The sequence below is a fragment of the Ovis aries genome, chromosome 11 (genome assembly GCF_016772045.2).
Source record: "Ovis aries strain OAR_USU_Benz2616 breed Rambouillet chromosome 11, ARS-UI_Ramb_v3.0, whole genome shotgun sequence".
In the NCBI taxonomy this organism is placed as follows: domain Eukaryota; kingdom Metazoa; phylum Chordata; class Mammalia; order Artiodactyla; family Bovidae; genus Ovis; species Ovis aries.
Window position 1 is genome coordinate 13886952 of NC_056064.1, and position 16391 is coordinate 13903342.

The 16391-nt window shown below is 45.3% G+C and overlaps 1 protein-coding gene and 1 pseudogene across 1 annotated transcript; both read right to left on the reverse strand.

The window, feature by feature from the left end:
- Positions 1-1356: 1356 nt before the first annotated feature.
- On the reverse strand, positions 1357-3406 carry LOC101113344 (large ribosomal subunit protein eL13). Its single transcript, XM_027975491.3, has one exon. The coding sequence runs from the start codon at positions 3370-3372 to the stop codon at positions 2737-2739; it is 636 nt and encodes a 211-aa protein (XP_027831292.1). The 5' UTR covers positions 3373-3406; the 3' UTR covers positions 1357-2736.
- A 6519-nt stretch (positions 3407-9925) lies between these two features.
- Positions 9926-16391, reverse strand: part of LOC105606875 (keratin-associated protein 10-5-like) — a 42767-nt pseudogene continuing 36301 nt past the window's right edge.

Genomic DNA, 16391 nt, shown 5'->3' on the forward strand with positions numbered 1-16391 from the left:
ACAGAATTGGTATGGACCTACAGAAGCAGAAGATATTAAGAAGAGGTGGCAAGAAAAGACAGAAGAACTATACAAAAAGATCTTCATGACTCAGAGAGCCACAATAGTGTGATCGACGTCCTGAAATGTGATGTCAAGTGGGCCTTAGGAAGCATCGCTGTGAACAAAGCTAGTGAAGGTGATGGAATTCCAGTTACGCTATTTCAAATCCTAAAAGACAATGATGTTAAAGTGCTGCACTCAATATGCCAGCAACTTTTGAAAGCTCAGCTGTGGCCACAGGACTGGAAAAAGTCAGTTTTTATTCCAATCCCAAAGAAAGGCAAGGCCAAAGAATGTTCAAACTACTACACAATTGCACACATCTCATAGGCTAGAAAGTCTCAAAGCTAGGTTTCAACAGTACATAAACCAAGAACTTCCAGATGTTCAAGCTGGATTTAGAAATGGCAGAGGAACCAGAGATCAAATTGCCAACATCATTGGATCATAGAAAAAGCAAGAGAGTTCTAGGAAAACATCAACTTCTGCTTTATTGACTACACCAAGGCCTTTGACTGTGTGGATCACAACAAAATGTGGAAAATTCTGAAAGAGATGGAAATACCAGCCCAACTTACCTGCCTCCTGAGAAATCTGTATGCAGGTGAAGAAGCAACAATTAGAACTGGACATGGAGCAAGAAACTGGTTCCAAATTGGGAAAGGAGTACGTCAAGGCTGTATATTGTCACCCTGCTTATTTAACTTATATACAGAGTTCTTCATGCGAAATACCAGGCTGGATGAAGCACAAGCTGGAATCAAGATTGCTGGGAGAAATATCAATAACCTCAGATACGCAGATAACACCACCCTTATGGCAGAAAGCAAAGAAGAACTAAAGAGCCTCTTGATGAAAGTGAAAGAGGAGAGTGAAAAAGTTGGCTTAAAACTCAACATTCAAAAAACGAAGATCATGGCATCTGGTCCCATCACTTCATGGCAAATAGGTGGGGAAACAGTGGAAACAGTGACAGACTTTATTTTGGGGCGCTCCAAAATCACTGCAGATGGTGATTGCAGCCATGAAATTTAAAGACGCTTGCTCCTTGAAAGAAAAGTTATGACAAACCTAGACAGCGTACTAAAAAGCAGAGATACTGCTTTGCTGGCAAAGGTCTGTCTAGTCAAAGCTATGGTTTTTCTGGTAGTCATGTATGAATGTGAGAATTGGACCATAAAGAAGGCTGAGTGCAGAAGAATTGATGCTTTTGAACTGCGGTGTTGGAGAAGACTCTTGAGAATGCTTTGGACTTCAAAGAGATCAAACTGTCAATCCTAAAAGAAATCAGTCCTGAATATTCATTGGAAGAACTGATGCTGAAGCTGAAACTCCAATATTTTGGCCACCTGATGCCAAGAACTGACTCATTGGAAAAGACCCTGATCCTGGGAACGATTGAAGGCGGGGGAGAAAGGGATGACAGAGGCTGAGTTGATTGGATAGCATCACCAACTCAATGGACATGAGTTTGGGCAAGCTTGGGGATTAGTGATGGACAGGGAAACCTGGCATGCTGCAGCCCATGGGGTTGCAAAAAGTCAGACACGACTGAGTGACTGAACTGAACTGACTGAAGGACACAACATACACCTATTAGAATCAAATGGGTCCAAAATGGCAGACAAGTGGACTTTGGTTAGACCTTGATTTTCAATCAGCAAGCTACATGACACACCCGGAGGCACCATGACAGTTCCAAGGCACTGTCAAAAGGCCAAGTAGTGGGCAGTGGCCCAATTCCTGGAAATCTCCACCCCTTCCCAAAAATAGCTGGGGTAATCTCCCACTCATTAGCATATGAAATTACCCAGCCTATAAAAACTAACCTGCCACACTCACCCTCTGTGATGACCCACACTCTGTCAGTGGAGTGTGCTCCTCTCTAAATCTGAATAAATCAACTACTTACTTATCACTTTGTCTCTCACTGAATTCTTTCTGCAATGAGACATCAAGTACCTGAGCTTCTTTAGCTCCTGAAACCAGGAACAAGGTGGGGTTTTGGCTGGGTTTGAGTCCCAGTCATGCGGCTTCAAGTCCCAAGCAGGATTTTGGCCGGGTTCAAGTCCTGGCTGCTGGGACCAGCCCAACAACAAACTGACCTGAGGGAGTGGTGCCACGGAAGAATAAGGAAAAATAAGACTCAAATAAAAGTGGGGATCAGGGGGCTGATGCCATTCACAGGTAAATCCCAGATCCTAATCCTTGCATGTCTTTTATTGCTAACATCTACTTCCTTGTTAATGCTCTAGAGACATCTGTTGTTTACAATCTCAGATCAGAGATAAAGATATACAATGCACAGTCCTCAATGTCATTTCTCAGCAACTCCCTCAAGGCTCTGGTTACGAGAACAGTTACTAATGGTTTTCCATCAGTCACATCAATATGTCAACATCTTGTTTTCAAGATGTCTTTCTTTTTGTTTGTTTAGATGTGAAAATAATATTTTAATAGTAACAGGAACACGCAGCACCTCCTGGGCTGGAGGGTCCAGACAAGAACACTAAGCACAAGCCTCCCAGGTACCAAAGCTGCTTCCCTCACGGCTCTGTTGCGACAAAGGTCATACACACCCCAGGTCTCCCTCAAGGAGGGCCCCCCCCCCCCGGCCCCGCCCCAGGCCCTGGCTCCTTACACAAGGAAGGTTACATGGACACTGCAGGTTTATTATAAGTTGCCAACAGCACTTTATTTTTTCCTTTCAACATCCTGTTCTGCGGCTTCCTTGGCTCTTTTGGCCTGTATACCGAAGAGCCGGGTGTTGGCACGGGCCATGCGGAGACTGGCAAATGCCTTAAAGTTCTTCCCCTCCTCTGGGATGACTCTGGCTTTCTCCTTCTTATAGACGTTCCGTATGGGCATAACAGGTCCGGTCAGCTGAGTGGCCAGTTTGAGCTCTTCAGCAGAGCTGTCTCCCTTCCTGGGGGCCGAGGACTTCCTGGGGAACAGGATAAGTTTGGAGCAGTACTCCTTGAGCCGCTGCACATTGGCCTGCCCGGACTCCGTGCACTTGTTCCGCCGCCTCGGGTCCACCGAGATCCCAATGGTCGGGGCCACCTTCTTGTGGATGCCGGCCACGCTAAGCTCCTCCAGGCTGAAGCCCCTGCCGGCACGAACCTTCCTGTGGTACCTGACCGTTGGGCCTCTCACCACCGGCTGGAGAGGACCGGACGTGGGGCACCGGGCGATGCGGCGCGCCTTGGCCTGCCGGGCCTTGCGTCTACGGATCTTGCGAGCTGGCTGGTTGAACCATGTGGCCACGCACCGCTGCCAGTCCTTGCGGAAGTGGGGCTTCAGGATCAGGCCGTTCTGGCTAGGCGCCATGGCTGCGGCCGGAAGGCCTCCTCCGAGGGCTCACGGCCAGGAATAAAAAAGCCAAGATGTCTTTCCACGATGTACATTTTACTGCTCCCAGCCCTTTGACTGGAGGTGATGAGAAAGTCGTTCTTATTTTTCAAAGAAGTCCTGTTAATTATAGTACAGGCCTGTGCATAGCATATTCCCTACACTGGCCACATGGGTTGACGTGCCAAACAGGATTTTGGTGGAGTTCGAGTCCCAGTTTAAGGGTTCAAATCCCAATCTAAGGTAAACAGTTTCACTGCCAGGACGCCCCAATCACCTTGAGTGTTTTGAGGGCAGGCCCTACAGCTCTGTGTTGATGGTGGGGAGGATAACAGGCTGGAACCCCAGCATTCACATCCTGCTGCTGAGTGGACTCTCCTTTGAGGCTGCGAGTTATACTCATTCTCTCTGAGCTCTGGGTCATGGAACCTGGATCAGGACACAGGTAACTGCAAGTGTAATCCCTGATAGGCAGCTGTCCTTTCTGGATTAATCAGACCTGGGTTTAGCATTGAGTAATGTTGTTCTTTCAAATAAGCTCTCTGAGGCAAAAGAAATAGCTTGTTCTGCCTAATCATCAAAACCACTCAAGAATGGAGGCCACTTTGAGTGACAGAGGAAAAGGAGGTGGGAAGAAAAGGACCTGATATACACTAGGCACTTCTATGTGCCAGATTTTATAAATAGATGCACAATGATACATATATGTATTTTATTTATTTATTTATTTATTTGGAGGCTAATTACTTTACAATATTATATTGGTTTTGCCATACATTGACATGAATCCCCCAGGGGTGTACATGCGTTCCTGTATTTTAAATGCATATAATTGTGTGTATGTGCTCAGCTGATCAGTCACGTCTGACTCTGCAACCTCATTGACTGGGCCCTGCCAGGCTTCTCTGTCTATGGAATTTTCCAGGCAAGAATACTGGAGTTGGTTGCCATTTCCTATGCCTGGGGATCTTCCTGGTCCAGGGATAAAACCTGCATCTCTTACATTGGCAGGCAGATTCTTTAATACCACGCTACCTGGGAAGCTCCAATATATATACAATTACATGTTCATATGGTGACTGCAGCCATAAAATTAAAAGACGATTACTCCTTGGAAGGAAAGTTATGACCAACCTAGATAGCGTATTCAAAAGCAGAGACATTACTTTGCCGACTAAGGTCCGTCTAGTCAAGGCTATGGTTTTCCCAGTGGTCATGCATGGATGTGAGAGTTGGACTGTGAAGAAAGCTGAGCACCAAAGAATTGATGCTTTTGAACTGTGGTGTTGGAGAAGACTCTTGAGAGTCCCTTGGACTGCAAGGAGATCCAACCAGTCCATTCTGAAGGAGGTCAACCCTGGGATTTCTTTGGAAGGAATGATGCTAAAGCTGAAACTCCAGTGCGAAGAGTTGACTCATTGGAAGAGAGTCTGATGCTGGGAGGGATTGGGGGCAGGAGGAGAAGGGGACGACCCAGGATGAGATGGCTGGATGGCGTCACAGGCTCGATGAAACATGAGTCTGAGTGAACTCCGGGAGTTGGTGATGGACCGGGAGGCCTGGCGTGCTGTGATTCATGGGGTCGCAAAGAGTTGGACATGACTGAGCGACTGAACTGAACATGTACATATAATTATATATATATACACACACACACATATTATCTTCACTCCTTTTCAAGATCAAAAATACTCTTTCAAGGGTTATCTCCATTTCGCACATGGGGAGATAATCACTCTTCCAGATTCACACAACTTCTTAATTACCCAAGTCTTTCTGACTTCAAATCCCAAGCTCTCTCCTCCACCCGACACTGTTTCTGCCTTTTCCTTACATATTTCCACTCACTAGATTCTAGACCCAAATATTAATTCTACAGGGCTCAAGGCTTGACCTAAGAGTGGGCGCTGGCACCCTCTCGTTTCCCCCAGCCTCCATGGAACTCTAGAATTCCTTCCTGAGTCACATAACCTGAACTTCTAACAAGGAGACATTCCCTTTGGTAAGTTAAATTTCATGCCATGCTCAGGTGAAAGGAAAACCCCATCTGAGTATAATAGCTGTTTTCCGTCCTTCTGCCTTGTACAGAATCCTCACGCCCCCTTTTACCACAGGTTCTCAGAGATGTGGACCTAGTTTTTCCACCTGCCAATGCATGAGACATGGGTTCAATCCCTGGTCTGGAAAGATCCCACATGCTGTGGAACAACTAAGCCCATGGGCTGCAACTGCTGAGTCTGCCCTCTAGAGCCTGAGAGCCACAGCTAGTGGGCCTGAGTGCTGCAACCGCTGGTTCCTAAAATACCACTTGGAGGAAAACCTGCCTGCTGCTCAAGAATACCCATTTTTGATTTCACATAGATGATGAAGAAACATAAGTGAGTTAAGCCAGTAAGATTTGCAGATTTATTTGTTCTGACACCTATTTAATACACTGTGAACTCTAATTAGTCACATCACTCTTTTTAAATTTTTGTATTTTGATCACATGACATGCAGGATGGTTCCCCGAACAAGGATCAAACCTCAGCCTCTGCAGTGAAAGCGCTGAACCGTAACCACTAGGCCACTGGGGACCTCCCCTGTATCACATCACTCTTGACAAATCCATTTAATCTCTTGCCCCATCCTCCCCGCCACAATTCCCCTCAACAGTCGACATACACACACACTCCACTCCCAAAGATATTTGAGGGGGAGTGGAAATTTCAGTTTCTTGAAGTCACTTATTTTTTCCTGAATAATGGTGGTAGTGCAGCCATTATGGAATACTGCATTCTTATTGCACTTAAGACATGCCAGCCTGTGCTATAATTCAGATGTGATTTCTTTCCTTCCTTATAGGCTATGAGGCTAAAGACTTTGGAGTGACCCCATTGTGCATTTTATTGGCCTAGGAGAGGGAGTATTTGTGAGCCCTGGGATTTCAGCTTGAGATTGAGAAAGTGAAGCTCAGTAAAGGGGAGAAAAGGGTAAGGTAGACAAATATTTTGGAATTGGCACAGCTGGAAATAAGTATAGATTTCTGGGCTACCAGTGACTTTCCATTGCACAAATCCAAATGTACCAGCCAGCAAGCAGCTGCTTCTCCAGGTAGCATCGCATAGGCTTTAGGCTCCAGGGACTTTGCAATCCACTGTCAACTGCGATGGTGCTATTCTCTCAACCCATCGTTAGAGGTTCCCTCTCCCTCCCCTCCCCGCATCATGCAGCATGTGGGATCTTAGTTCCCAGCCCAGGGATGGACCAGCACTCCCCACAGTGGAAGCACTCGAAGCATGGAGTCTTAACCCCTGGACTGCCAGGGAAGTCCCAGAGGTTCCCTCTTTATCTCTGAAAGTTTCAGGAGAACCCGGTACCCATACCCTTTCTGTTAGGGACTGTTTGGTTATCTTTGCCCTGAGACTATGTAATTGCTCCAGATCTTTCAAGCTCTGATGCCTTTCCTGATAGCTCGGTTGGTAAAGAATCCACCTGCAACATAGGAGACCTTGGTTAGATCCCTGGGTTGGGAAGATCCCTGGAAAAGGGATAGGCTACCCACTCCAGTATTCTTGGGCTTCCCTTGTGGCTCAGCTGGGAAAGAATCCACCTGCAATGCAGGAGGCCAGGTTCAATCCCTAGGTTGGGAAGATCCCCTGGAAAAGGGAATGGCTACCCACTCCAGTATTCTGGCCTGGAGAATTCCATGGATTGTATAGTCCTTGGGGTCGCAAAGAGCTGGACGCAACTGAGCGACTTTCACTTTCACGTTTCAAGCTCTTGGTGGCCCAAATGGTAGCACCAGTCCTGTAGCAAGTCAGTAACCAAGTGTTAATGAAACTCTGCTGTGTCAACTTCTAAGGCCTCAAACACTATGAGTGCTTCCTGCTGTAGGAGTGTGGTGGGTACAATAGCTTTCCAAGTGGTTGGTTGGAATTAAATTTCCAGATTGACAGGGCAGACTGGCAGGCTGCAGTCCATAGGGTTGCACAGAGTCGGACAGAACTGAAGTAACTTAGCACACACATGCATCCAGCATTTTTGAATGTAGTATAGTGAGAATCCCCGTGGACAGAGGAGCCTGGGGTTGCAAAGAGTTGGACACGACTAAGCGACTAAGCAAGCACAGCACAGCACATAGCATAAGAAAAAGAAGGAGTTTTAGAGCCACTAAAATCTGGATTTAAATGCAGGTTCTACCACATCCTGGCTATATGACCCCGACAATCTCTCCACGTTTCTCCATCAAGAATTAGAGGCTCAGCATACTCAACTCATGGGGTTGTTGTAAGGATAACGAAATAACATTGGAGAAGTATCTGATGTGAATAATATACCAAATAAAATATTTTCCTTCTCCTCTAAATGTTTCCTTACGCTCAGTTGGATTTTAAACCCCCAAAGGCAAGAGGCTATCCTTTGCTACCTCTCTGGAGCATCTGTTACCATGAAAAGAGGCACAAGTTTGAGAGCTGCCCTGAGGATCTAGGCTTGGATATCCAATCAGCCATTAGCCACCCGTGGCAAGTGAGCACTTGAAATGCAGCTTGTGCAACCAAGGAGCAGGAGAGTTTTACCTTTATTTAGTCAGCTGTTAAGTCGTTTAAGTTTACTTTTAGAAGCAGATATTCAGCTTAGTCACTGGAAATATTTAAGCACGTTTGGAACAAATTTGGTACTTGAATCTTCTTTTTCAACTGTACAGTTTATGAAATCTCAATACAGTTCAAGAATTTTTGATGAAAATTTAAAGCCCAGATTGAGATACACTATAAATGCAAAATACACACTGGACTTCAAAGATTTAGTATGAAAAAAGAAGGCAAAATCTCTCATTAATTTTTTTTTTGCACTGACAACATGTGAATGTTGAGCTAAACGTTAATTTTACCTATTAAAAGAAAAAGAAAAGAATTTCATTGTCAGTCACTGCTTTGGGCATCACCCTCCAGACCAGGGGTCCAACAAGGCCCTCGACTACTCTACTGTCTCCAGAGATCATTTGTTTTGGAGTGTGCTAGCTTTCCATTTTGTGTGCCCTGCTCAGAGGGTCCCCGTGGGAAGTGCTATTTAGGCTATAGGACTGGCCTCATCCAAGTTTCAGTGTGTGTGGTAGACCACAGGAACTTTGGTTGGAGTCCCAAAGTGAGGTGAGATGGGGCTTGGAGCCAATCCCTAGGAAGCAGGAGGCATGCACTTTGAGGAGAGAAAGTGGGTGGGGACGGTGGCGAGGAGGTAAAGAAGTCAACATAGATAGACAATGGTAGCTGGGATGTCATCTGTGGGTGATGGTAGCTGGATTGAAATATGGAGTCACAGGACTTCCCTGGTGGTCCAGGGATTAAGATTTTGCCTTCCAGTGCAGGTGGTACACTGCGGATCCCTGGTCAGGGAACTAAGATCCAGCATGCCTTGGGGCCAAAAAACCAAAACATAAAACAGAAATAATATTGTAACAAATTCAATAAAGACTTTAAAAAAGGGTCCACATCAAAAAATCTTTTTTAAAAAAATCTCAAAAAAAAAAAAAAAAAAAAGGAAATATGAAGTCAAGGCATAGTTACGTGACAAGTAGAGAGATTCAGTAGCAAGGGAGAAACCCAAGTAGCAAGTGGGTAGAAACCCACTGGAGATAACAATTAGAGAAGTCTTTGATGCCTAAGAAGGGGTGTTATCCAGACTGTAGGAGGAGGCAAGTTAAGCGTTAGTTGTGATTGACTCTTCGTGACATCGTGGACTATAGCCGCCAGGCTCCTCTCTGTCCATGGGATTCTCCAGGCAAGAATACTGGAGTGGGTTGCCACTTCCTTCTCCAGAGGATCTTTCTGATCCAGGGATCAGACCCCCATTTCCTGCTTGGCAGGCAGGTTCTTTACCACTGAGCCACCAGGAAAGCAGGAAAGCCCATAAAGCAGAGTAAATGGGTACAAATATACAGGGATAGAAAAGGAGGGAATTTCTATTACAAGTAGCAAACTTGCCACTTTTTTCTTTCTAAAAAATATTGGTGTATTTTTGGCTGCATCAGGCCTTAGTCGTGGCTCTTGGGTCTTTGTTGCAGCCGGTGGGCATCTCTCTAGTTGAAGCGTGTAAGCTCCAGAGTGGCATGTGGGACCTTAGTTCTCTAACCAGGAATTGAACCCATATCCCTCACATTGGAAGGCAGATTCTTAACCACCAGATCACCAACAAAGTCCCACAGCTCTTTTCTTAACGAACGATGTGGCAAGAAAGATGGTGAGATGGAAATGGTGGAGGTTGGAGTAAGAGGTAGATGACATGGGTGTTTGAAGAAAGAGAAGCGTGACATTGTCATCTTGGTGGTTGAGAGAGTGAATTTCCTTGGGGGGAAGTGTGGATAGATATCCAGGCAGTATTGAGTGCCTGGGCTGGTCTCAGGAAAAAGGATGAGGAGAAAACAGGCCATGAATTGTGATGGATAATGAAAAAGAGAGAAGGTCTGTGGACTGGGGTTAAATACTCTTTTTCAGTGGAGGTCTTAATGTAAGTGAACTAGAAATCTTACATAGAAAGAATGACTAAGGTTGGATAATGCCACAGAAATCATTTTATTCAGAAAAAAGATAATTTTAGAAGCAGTCATGCTATGAATCATCAAATAATTGCCCAAATTCAACACTTAAAAACTGAGTTATTTTGGATCCACATCCTGTGATCCTGGGGTTCCAGAAAAGACAGTAAGAAAGCACAGATCTCAGAATAAAGATGACATTTGGAAACAATTACTGAAGGAGGCCAAGGTTCATTTATCATCCAAATGGATAGTGAGGCCCAGATCCTAAAACACAAAGATAATTATGTTACTTTCCAGAAATTCCTGCTCTTTGCTACCAATCAGCTTTCTCCACATGCCACCCAGACTCCCACAAGCAGAGGGGCAGCCGGAGTCCTTTCTGGGCTGGCAAAGGCCAGCAGGGACTCAGCCTCCCCGTAAGTAGCTCCGCTATACTCACAGGGACTTGGCAAGATTTTCCACAGCCATTGCTGCAGCATTTTTGGCCCGGGGGACAGGATCCATCTCCTGCGCACGTTTCAGCACAAGTTCTAAACGTTCCTTCTGGCACCCTTGGACACGTTCCAGGTCTCTGTTCCGCTAAAAGACAAAACAGACTTTCCATAACCCAGGCTGGCTCTATAGACGGCAGTGGGACCCAGTGCTGAGAGATAGAGAGCTTAAGACCTCACTTCCTGAGGGACTTTCTTGATGTCCCCAGTCGCCCCCCTTTCTCAACTTTGGAGGCACACAGGACTGCTTTGTCTATGGGAAAACACACTGATGACCAACTGCTGTAGCGTCTTGGGAGAAGAGGAGAGAGCCTTGCCACTAACCCCCTTCTTTTTGTTCCAGTTGAAACTAGATAATTAAATCCCAGATCACAAACAGTGCCAGCTTCCCACCAATTCTACACGCCTCCAGGTGCCGACGAACACTTGAGTCCCACAGTGAGAAAAATCATCAGGCCATTAGCAGCATCATTCTAGAACAGGGTTCTGATGACTGGATTTGGAAAGAAATAGCAGACAAAAGGCAAAAGGCCAGGTTTCCAGTTTTTAAGAGGGAGCTCCCTGGCAGTCCAGTGGTTAGGACTCGGAACGATCACTGCATGGCCTGGTTTCAATCCTTGCTCAGGGAACTAAGATCCCCAGTCCAGTATCCAGTGCTACTCAAACTGGGTCCCATGACCCGGCAGGATCAGCATTCCCTAGGAGCTTGTTAGAAATTCGATTCTTGGGCCCCACCCCACACCTACTGAAACTCTAGGGTTAGGGCAGAGCAATCTGGATTCAACAAGCCTTCCACCCAGGTTATTCTTACACATGTAGATATTGGAGAAACTCTGCTGTATATCATTCCCCAAAACAGTCTACCCTATTGAGTTTGGGGCATGGAAAATGCAGGCTGGATATTACTCTTGTGCATCAGGTGAAATGGGGGTCAACAATTCTCTACTCCGTGTTGGGCAGAGACCTCCTTGATCTGTGGGATTCCCTTACATACTCCTCCATCACACACACACCCCCTAAAAAACATCTAAGTGTGGTCCTTGAGCCCAAGACGATGGAGAGGTGTGTTAGCAAGCTGTTCTTTGGATTATACATGCAGTCTTAACCCTACAGCTTCCCTAGTTCCCAGGCCAGTTTACTTGTTTGTTGGTTGCGCTGCATAGCATGTGGGATCTTAGTTCCCTGACCATTGATTGAACCTGCACCCCCTTGCACTGGAAGCTCAGAGTCTTAACCACTGGACAACCAGGGAAGTCCCTCTCAGGCCACTTTGATTCACCCACCAAAATTACAGCAGCAGTGCTCGACCCTAGCCTTCAGTCAGGAAAGTAAGGGCATTGAAGGTTCTGCGGGGAAAGCGCACCTGCCCGCCACTGCTGGCAAGTATCAGCCTGGATCATGAGGTAAATGGGACAGTGCGCAGAGTAGTTTATGATGAGCTTTAGTCACCAAGATGTGTTAAAATAGAAAAATATTAAAATAGCTGCGTTGAGAAAAATCACAAGTTGCAGAATAATACATGTGGTGTGATATTTATATGACAGTATGTGTAACTCTATCATGCTCATGAAATCACATATATGTATAAACATAAAAACAAGCAAGAAGAGATTAAAAATCAAATAAAGTTCATTATGAGCACTGGGAAGGGAAGAATGAAATGGGGAAAAAGATACTTGTTCATGTGGTTTCAAGTGTCTTTGAAATGTTTATCTATCTAAAATAATGATATGAAGCAAATATAGAAAAATGTTAAAAAAGAAAAAAAAAAGAGAGAGAATCAGCCTAGGCAGGTGTACATACTGGTGGACTGAATGAATGGACCTGAGTGTCACACCGGCGTGTTTGGGTGTGAGACATAGGCTAACTTGTTCGTATCCGTGTTCTTTCCTGCCCTTGTGGAAGAATAATTTGGTACGTGAACGTTATTTCATTTTTGTGTTAAAAGTATTTCCAGCCTTTTCAAGTTTTCAAATACTTCTAGAGCAAGATATTATCAATCATCTGTCTTCATGGTCTTCCGGACTTGGGAGACAGGGCATCTTTTCCTACTCTGTCAGAGGCTCTTTTGGCCCCACTATAGCAGCCTCCTCTCTCTATGTGCAGCGGGTCTGATAGCCATTGTCCTAGCAGGGCTGAGCATTCAGTGGGTCAGGGACGTGGAAGCCTTGCAGCTCTTACCTCGCCGGTCCTGGGTGGGTGAGCAGACACGGCCACATCCATTGCTCACATCGGCTTCCTGCTGGGCAGTCCCGGTGTCCTTGGCATTGGTCCAGGCAGATACCTACCCCTAAAGAAAATTCAGCTGAAAACTGTTAAGCCCGGCAGGATAGCAGGGGAGGGCTATGAGAAGATTTGCTTGTTTTAAACTTTTATTCAATTCAAAAAATATAGACAAGCTATCTATATATTTTGCATGATCATGAAAGGAGTACATTTCAAAAGTTTTAAAACAAAAAGTACTCAACTATATAAAGTAAAAAGGAAGTCTCTCTTTCCCCCAACCCGTTCAGCCCATTTCCCAGGAGATATCGCCTATTTCCTGTAGCTCCTTCTGGAATCTTCTCTGTGCTTTTACAAATATAAAGGCAAAAACACCATTAATGCCCAGATGTACACACAATGTGAGGAGATGTTTGTCTGTTAAATTACAAATATGTGGCGTGAGACTATACGTATTTTTGGTATTGAAAGATGTCTTCATTAGGCAGTTTAGCAATGTATATCAAAAGCTTTCAAATGTAATTTGGCCCTTTCATGTTTAGGAATTTATCCTATGAAATGTGATTTAACTCAAGGGCATTTATCTTGTACTTGTTATTAAAAAGGAACTCAAAGCGATAGATTATCCAATTCTTCAACAGTAGAATAGGGCGTGGAAATAAGGCATATCCACATACTGGGAAACAATGAAGCTTTTTAAAATGTGTGATAGAATTGTGTTTATTGATTAGGGATGGTCTATGACACCATATTTGTAAAAATCATATATCCTGGATTTTTGTTGGTTTGTTTGTATGTCTGTCTTTGCTACTATGAGACCTTTAAAGATGAAGATCTCTGCTTTGCTATCACCCAGCACTCAGCACGGTCCCAGGCATGCAGTAACCACAAAAATCAACATCTACTCCCTGTGAAGTCTGAAAAAAATATATGTGTGCGTATGAAATATGGAAGCTTTTATTGTAAATGCTAACATGGTTATCTGAGTAACAGGATCATGGATCACGTATCTTTCTAATTAGTAGTATTTCTGAGTTTTTTTTTTTTTTAAATAAAAAACATTATAAGCTGTATAACAAAATAAAAGAAGAAGTTTCAAAAAGTTAGGACACAGCTCTGAGACATGCTTTTCCCTCCGGAAGGACAAGCCTGAATGTGGAGACCGTGGGAATTAACCATCTAAGGAGGGAAGTCGGGGCAGAGCTAAGCACACAGCCTCCCTGGGTGGTGTGGGGTCTGGGGACCCGGGCAGGGCTGGGTGTTTTTACCTGCTGTGCGGACTGGAGAGCAGACGCGACTGCATCCCTTCCTGATACATCGTTCTCCAGCCCCACAGTCCCAGTTTCCTCGGCAGCGTTGCACACAGATTCCTAACATCAGAAAAGGATCAGCGAGTTGGCGGGAATGTAAATTGGTACAGCCACTGTGCAGAACAGGACGGAGGTCACTGTAACCAGTGGCCTTTGGGTTCAAAGGAATGTCTCCTCTTTAAGCGACTTGACTGAATTTGCTGCTTGTGCTTCTAGAGTCACGTGGCTCAGTGGTAAAGAATCCTCCTGCCAGTTCAGGAGATGCAAGAGACACAGGTTTGATCCCCGGTCAAGGAACTAAGATCCCACATACCTTCTGGCCAAAAAAAAAAAAACCCAACAGAAAACAGAAGCGATGTTATAACAAATTCAATAAAGACTGTAAAAATGGTCCGCATTTAAAAAAAAATCTTTAAAAAATAATTTAAAAAAGAAAAAAATCACTCAGAGGAACAAAGATTTGATCTAGGGATCTTGCCTGAGGGAAAAGTAGGGGAACAATTGGGGATGTAACTTGTTAAGGGACCTCTCAAATTTTCTACTGATCCAGCTGTGCAGAGAATTGAGCAGAATGGTTGCTAGGGAGATGGTAGGGGGCAGGATAGGATACCCTGAAAGAGTGAGCCAAATTAAAGAGAATGAGCAACCAAAGCCTTTTCAGGGTATGGGGAATGGGGCCACCCTGCTGTGTGCCCCAGAAGAGGCAAAGGCAAAGAAGGAGGAAATGTCAAGTCCCGGAAACCTGCAGGGAAATGGACATCTCTGATCAATAGTGAGGTTGGCACTGCTGTAGCTTTGAGAAACCAAGCTGATGTGGGCACCAGCTCACCTCCAGTGAGTTTGGCTGGGAGACCTTGGCTTGGGGTTCTGGTCAGAGGCCCCCAGGCCCAACAGGAGGAGAGTTCAGGTCCCAGGTTTCCAGCTCCTGGCTCCTGTCTCGAGGATGGTCTAACCCTGCACACCCTAATTCTCTGGTCTGGTGGGACTGTTCCATGAATGAGCTCATCTCCTGTAAGATTTCCAGAGCTTTGCCATTAAGGGAAGAGAAGAACAAGTAATTCCTGCAAAAGCTCTGCAAGCTGAGCGTGTGTGCTCACACCAGCTTCCTGTAGCATCTATTTCTTCTCCAGGATAGATTTGGCGTCTGAGATGTGGAGTTTCTTGCACAAAGAAAGTCATCTGAGAGTAGAGGCTGATCCGTATCCAACAGACTATGTGTCAAAGCTGAGTCTCATCTGTTCCTTTCCAGTTTTTATTCCATTTCCCTCTTCTGGGTGACCTGAATTAAATTAGCCAGGTTTAGAGGGATAAAAGGTATAGGTGGAGTGGACACTAAGATTCTTTTTGCTTGTCCCAGCTCCCATGAGTTCTGGCACAGGGTGGCCCCATGCAAGGAGTCACTGGTTATCTGAGCACATATGCTTTGCCAGAAGTTTATACTGTGAAAATGTGTTAAGGAAACCTAACTCAAAATCAGAGTGGGGATGGGAGGAGAGATTGGGGGAGAATGAATTCATGCATATGTGTGGCTGAGCCCCTCTGCTGTCTACCGTAACATTGCTAATCAGCTATTGTGTTGTGTCGGTCGCTCTGTCCTGTCTGACTCTTTGCAACTCCACGGACTATAGTCCTCCACGCTCCTCTGTCCATGGGATTCTCCAGGCAAGAATACTGGGGTGGGTTGCCATGCCCTCCTCCAGGAGATCTTCCCAACCAAGGGATCGAACCCAGGTCTCCCGCATTGCAGGCAGATTCTTTACTGTTTGAGCCACCTGGGATTCCAATCAGCTATACTCTAATATAAAATAAAAAAGTTCAGAAAACAAATAGAGTGAGGAAACCACGAAGGGAGGGCTCGCACACAGGTACCACTCAAGGCAGCTTGTATTCTCCAGCAAGAAAGAGGAAGATTTCCTGTTGGCTGGCAACTGGGAGCCGCCCTTGCCTGCAGCCAATGAGAAGCCACCACCACTTCAGACTCTCACTTTCCTCCAATGAACTGTTCAGAACAACCATTCCCAACTTTCTCCTGTCCTCTATAAAAATGCTGCTGTCCTTTGCTCTCCTGACTTGCCCCTCGTTTACCACATTTTTCTTGTCTCCAATTTTAAGTCCTCTGCTATTCTCAAAAAAACTTGATTTTGCTGGCTGAATTGCTTACCATTTTCTTGTTCAAAGCTGACAATGCTGTATAAATTCATATATTTAATTTAGTCTTCACACGATGCAATAACAGAGATATCATTTTCTGGGTTTCCTTGATGCGGAACTGAGGGTAATAAAATATTACATGCGGGCTTCTCTGGTGGGGCAGTGGATGGGTGTCTGCCTGTCAACGCATGAGATATGGGTTCTTATCCCCGGTTGGGGAAGATCTCACATGCCATGGAAAACTAAGCCCATGCGCCACAGCTGCTGGGTCTATGTTCTAGAGCCCGGGAGCCACCACTAATGCAC

What these genes read in the sequence shown, in the direction of transcription:
- LOC101113344 (XM_027975491.3), bottom strand. Translation starts at nt 3,372, where the DNA reads ATGGCGCCTAGCCAGAACGGCCTGATCCTGAAGCCCCACTTCCGCAAG.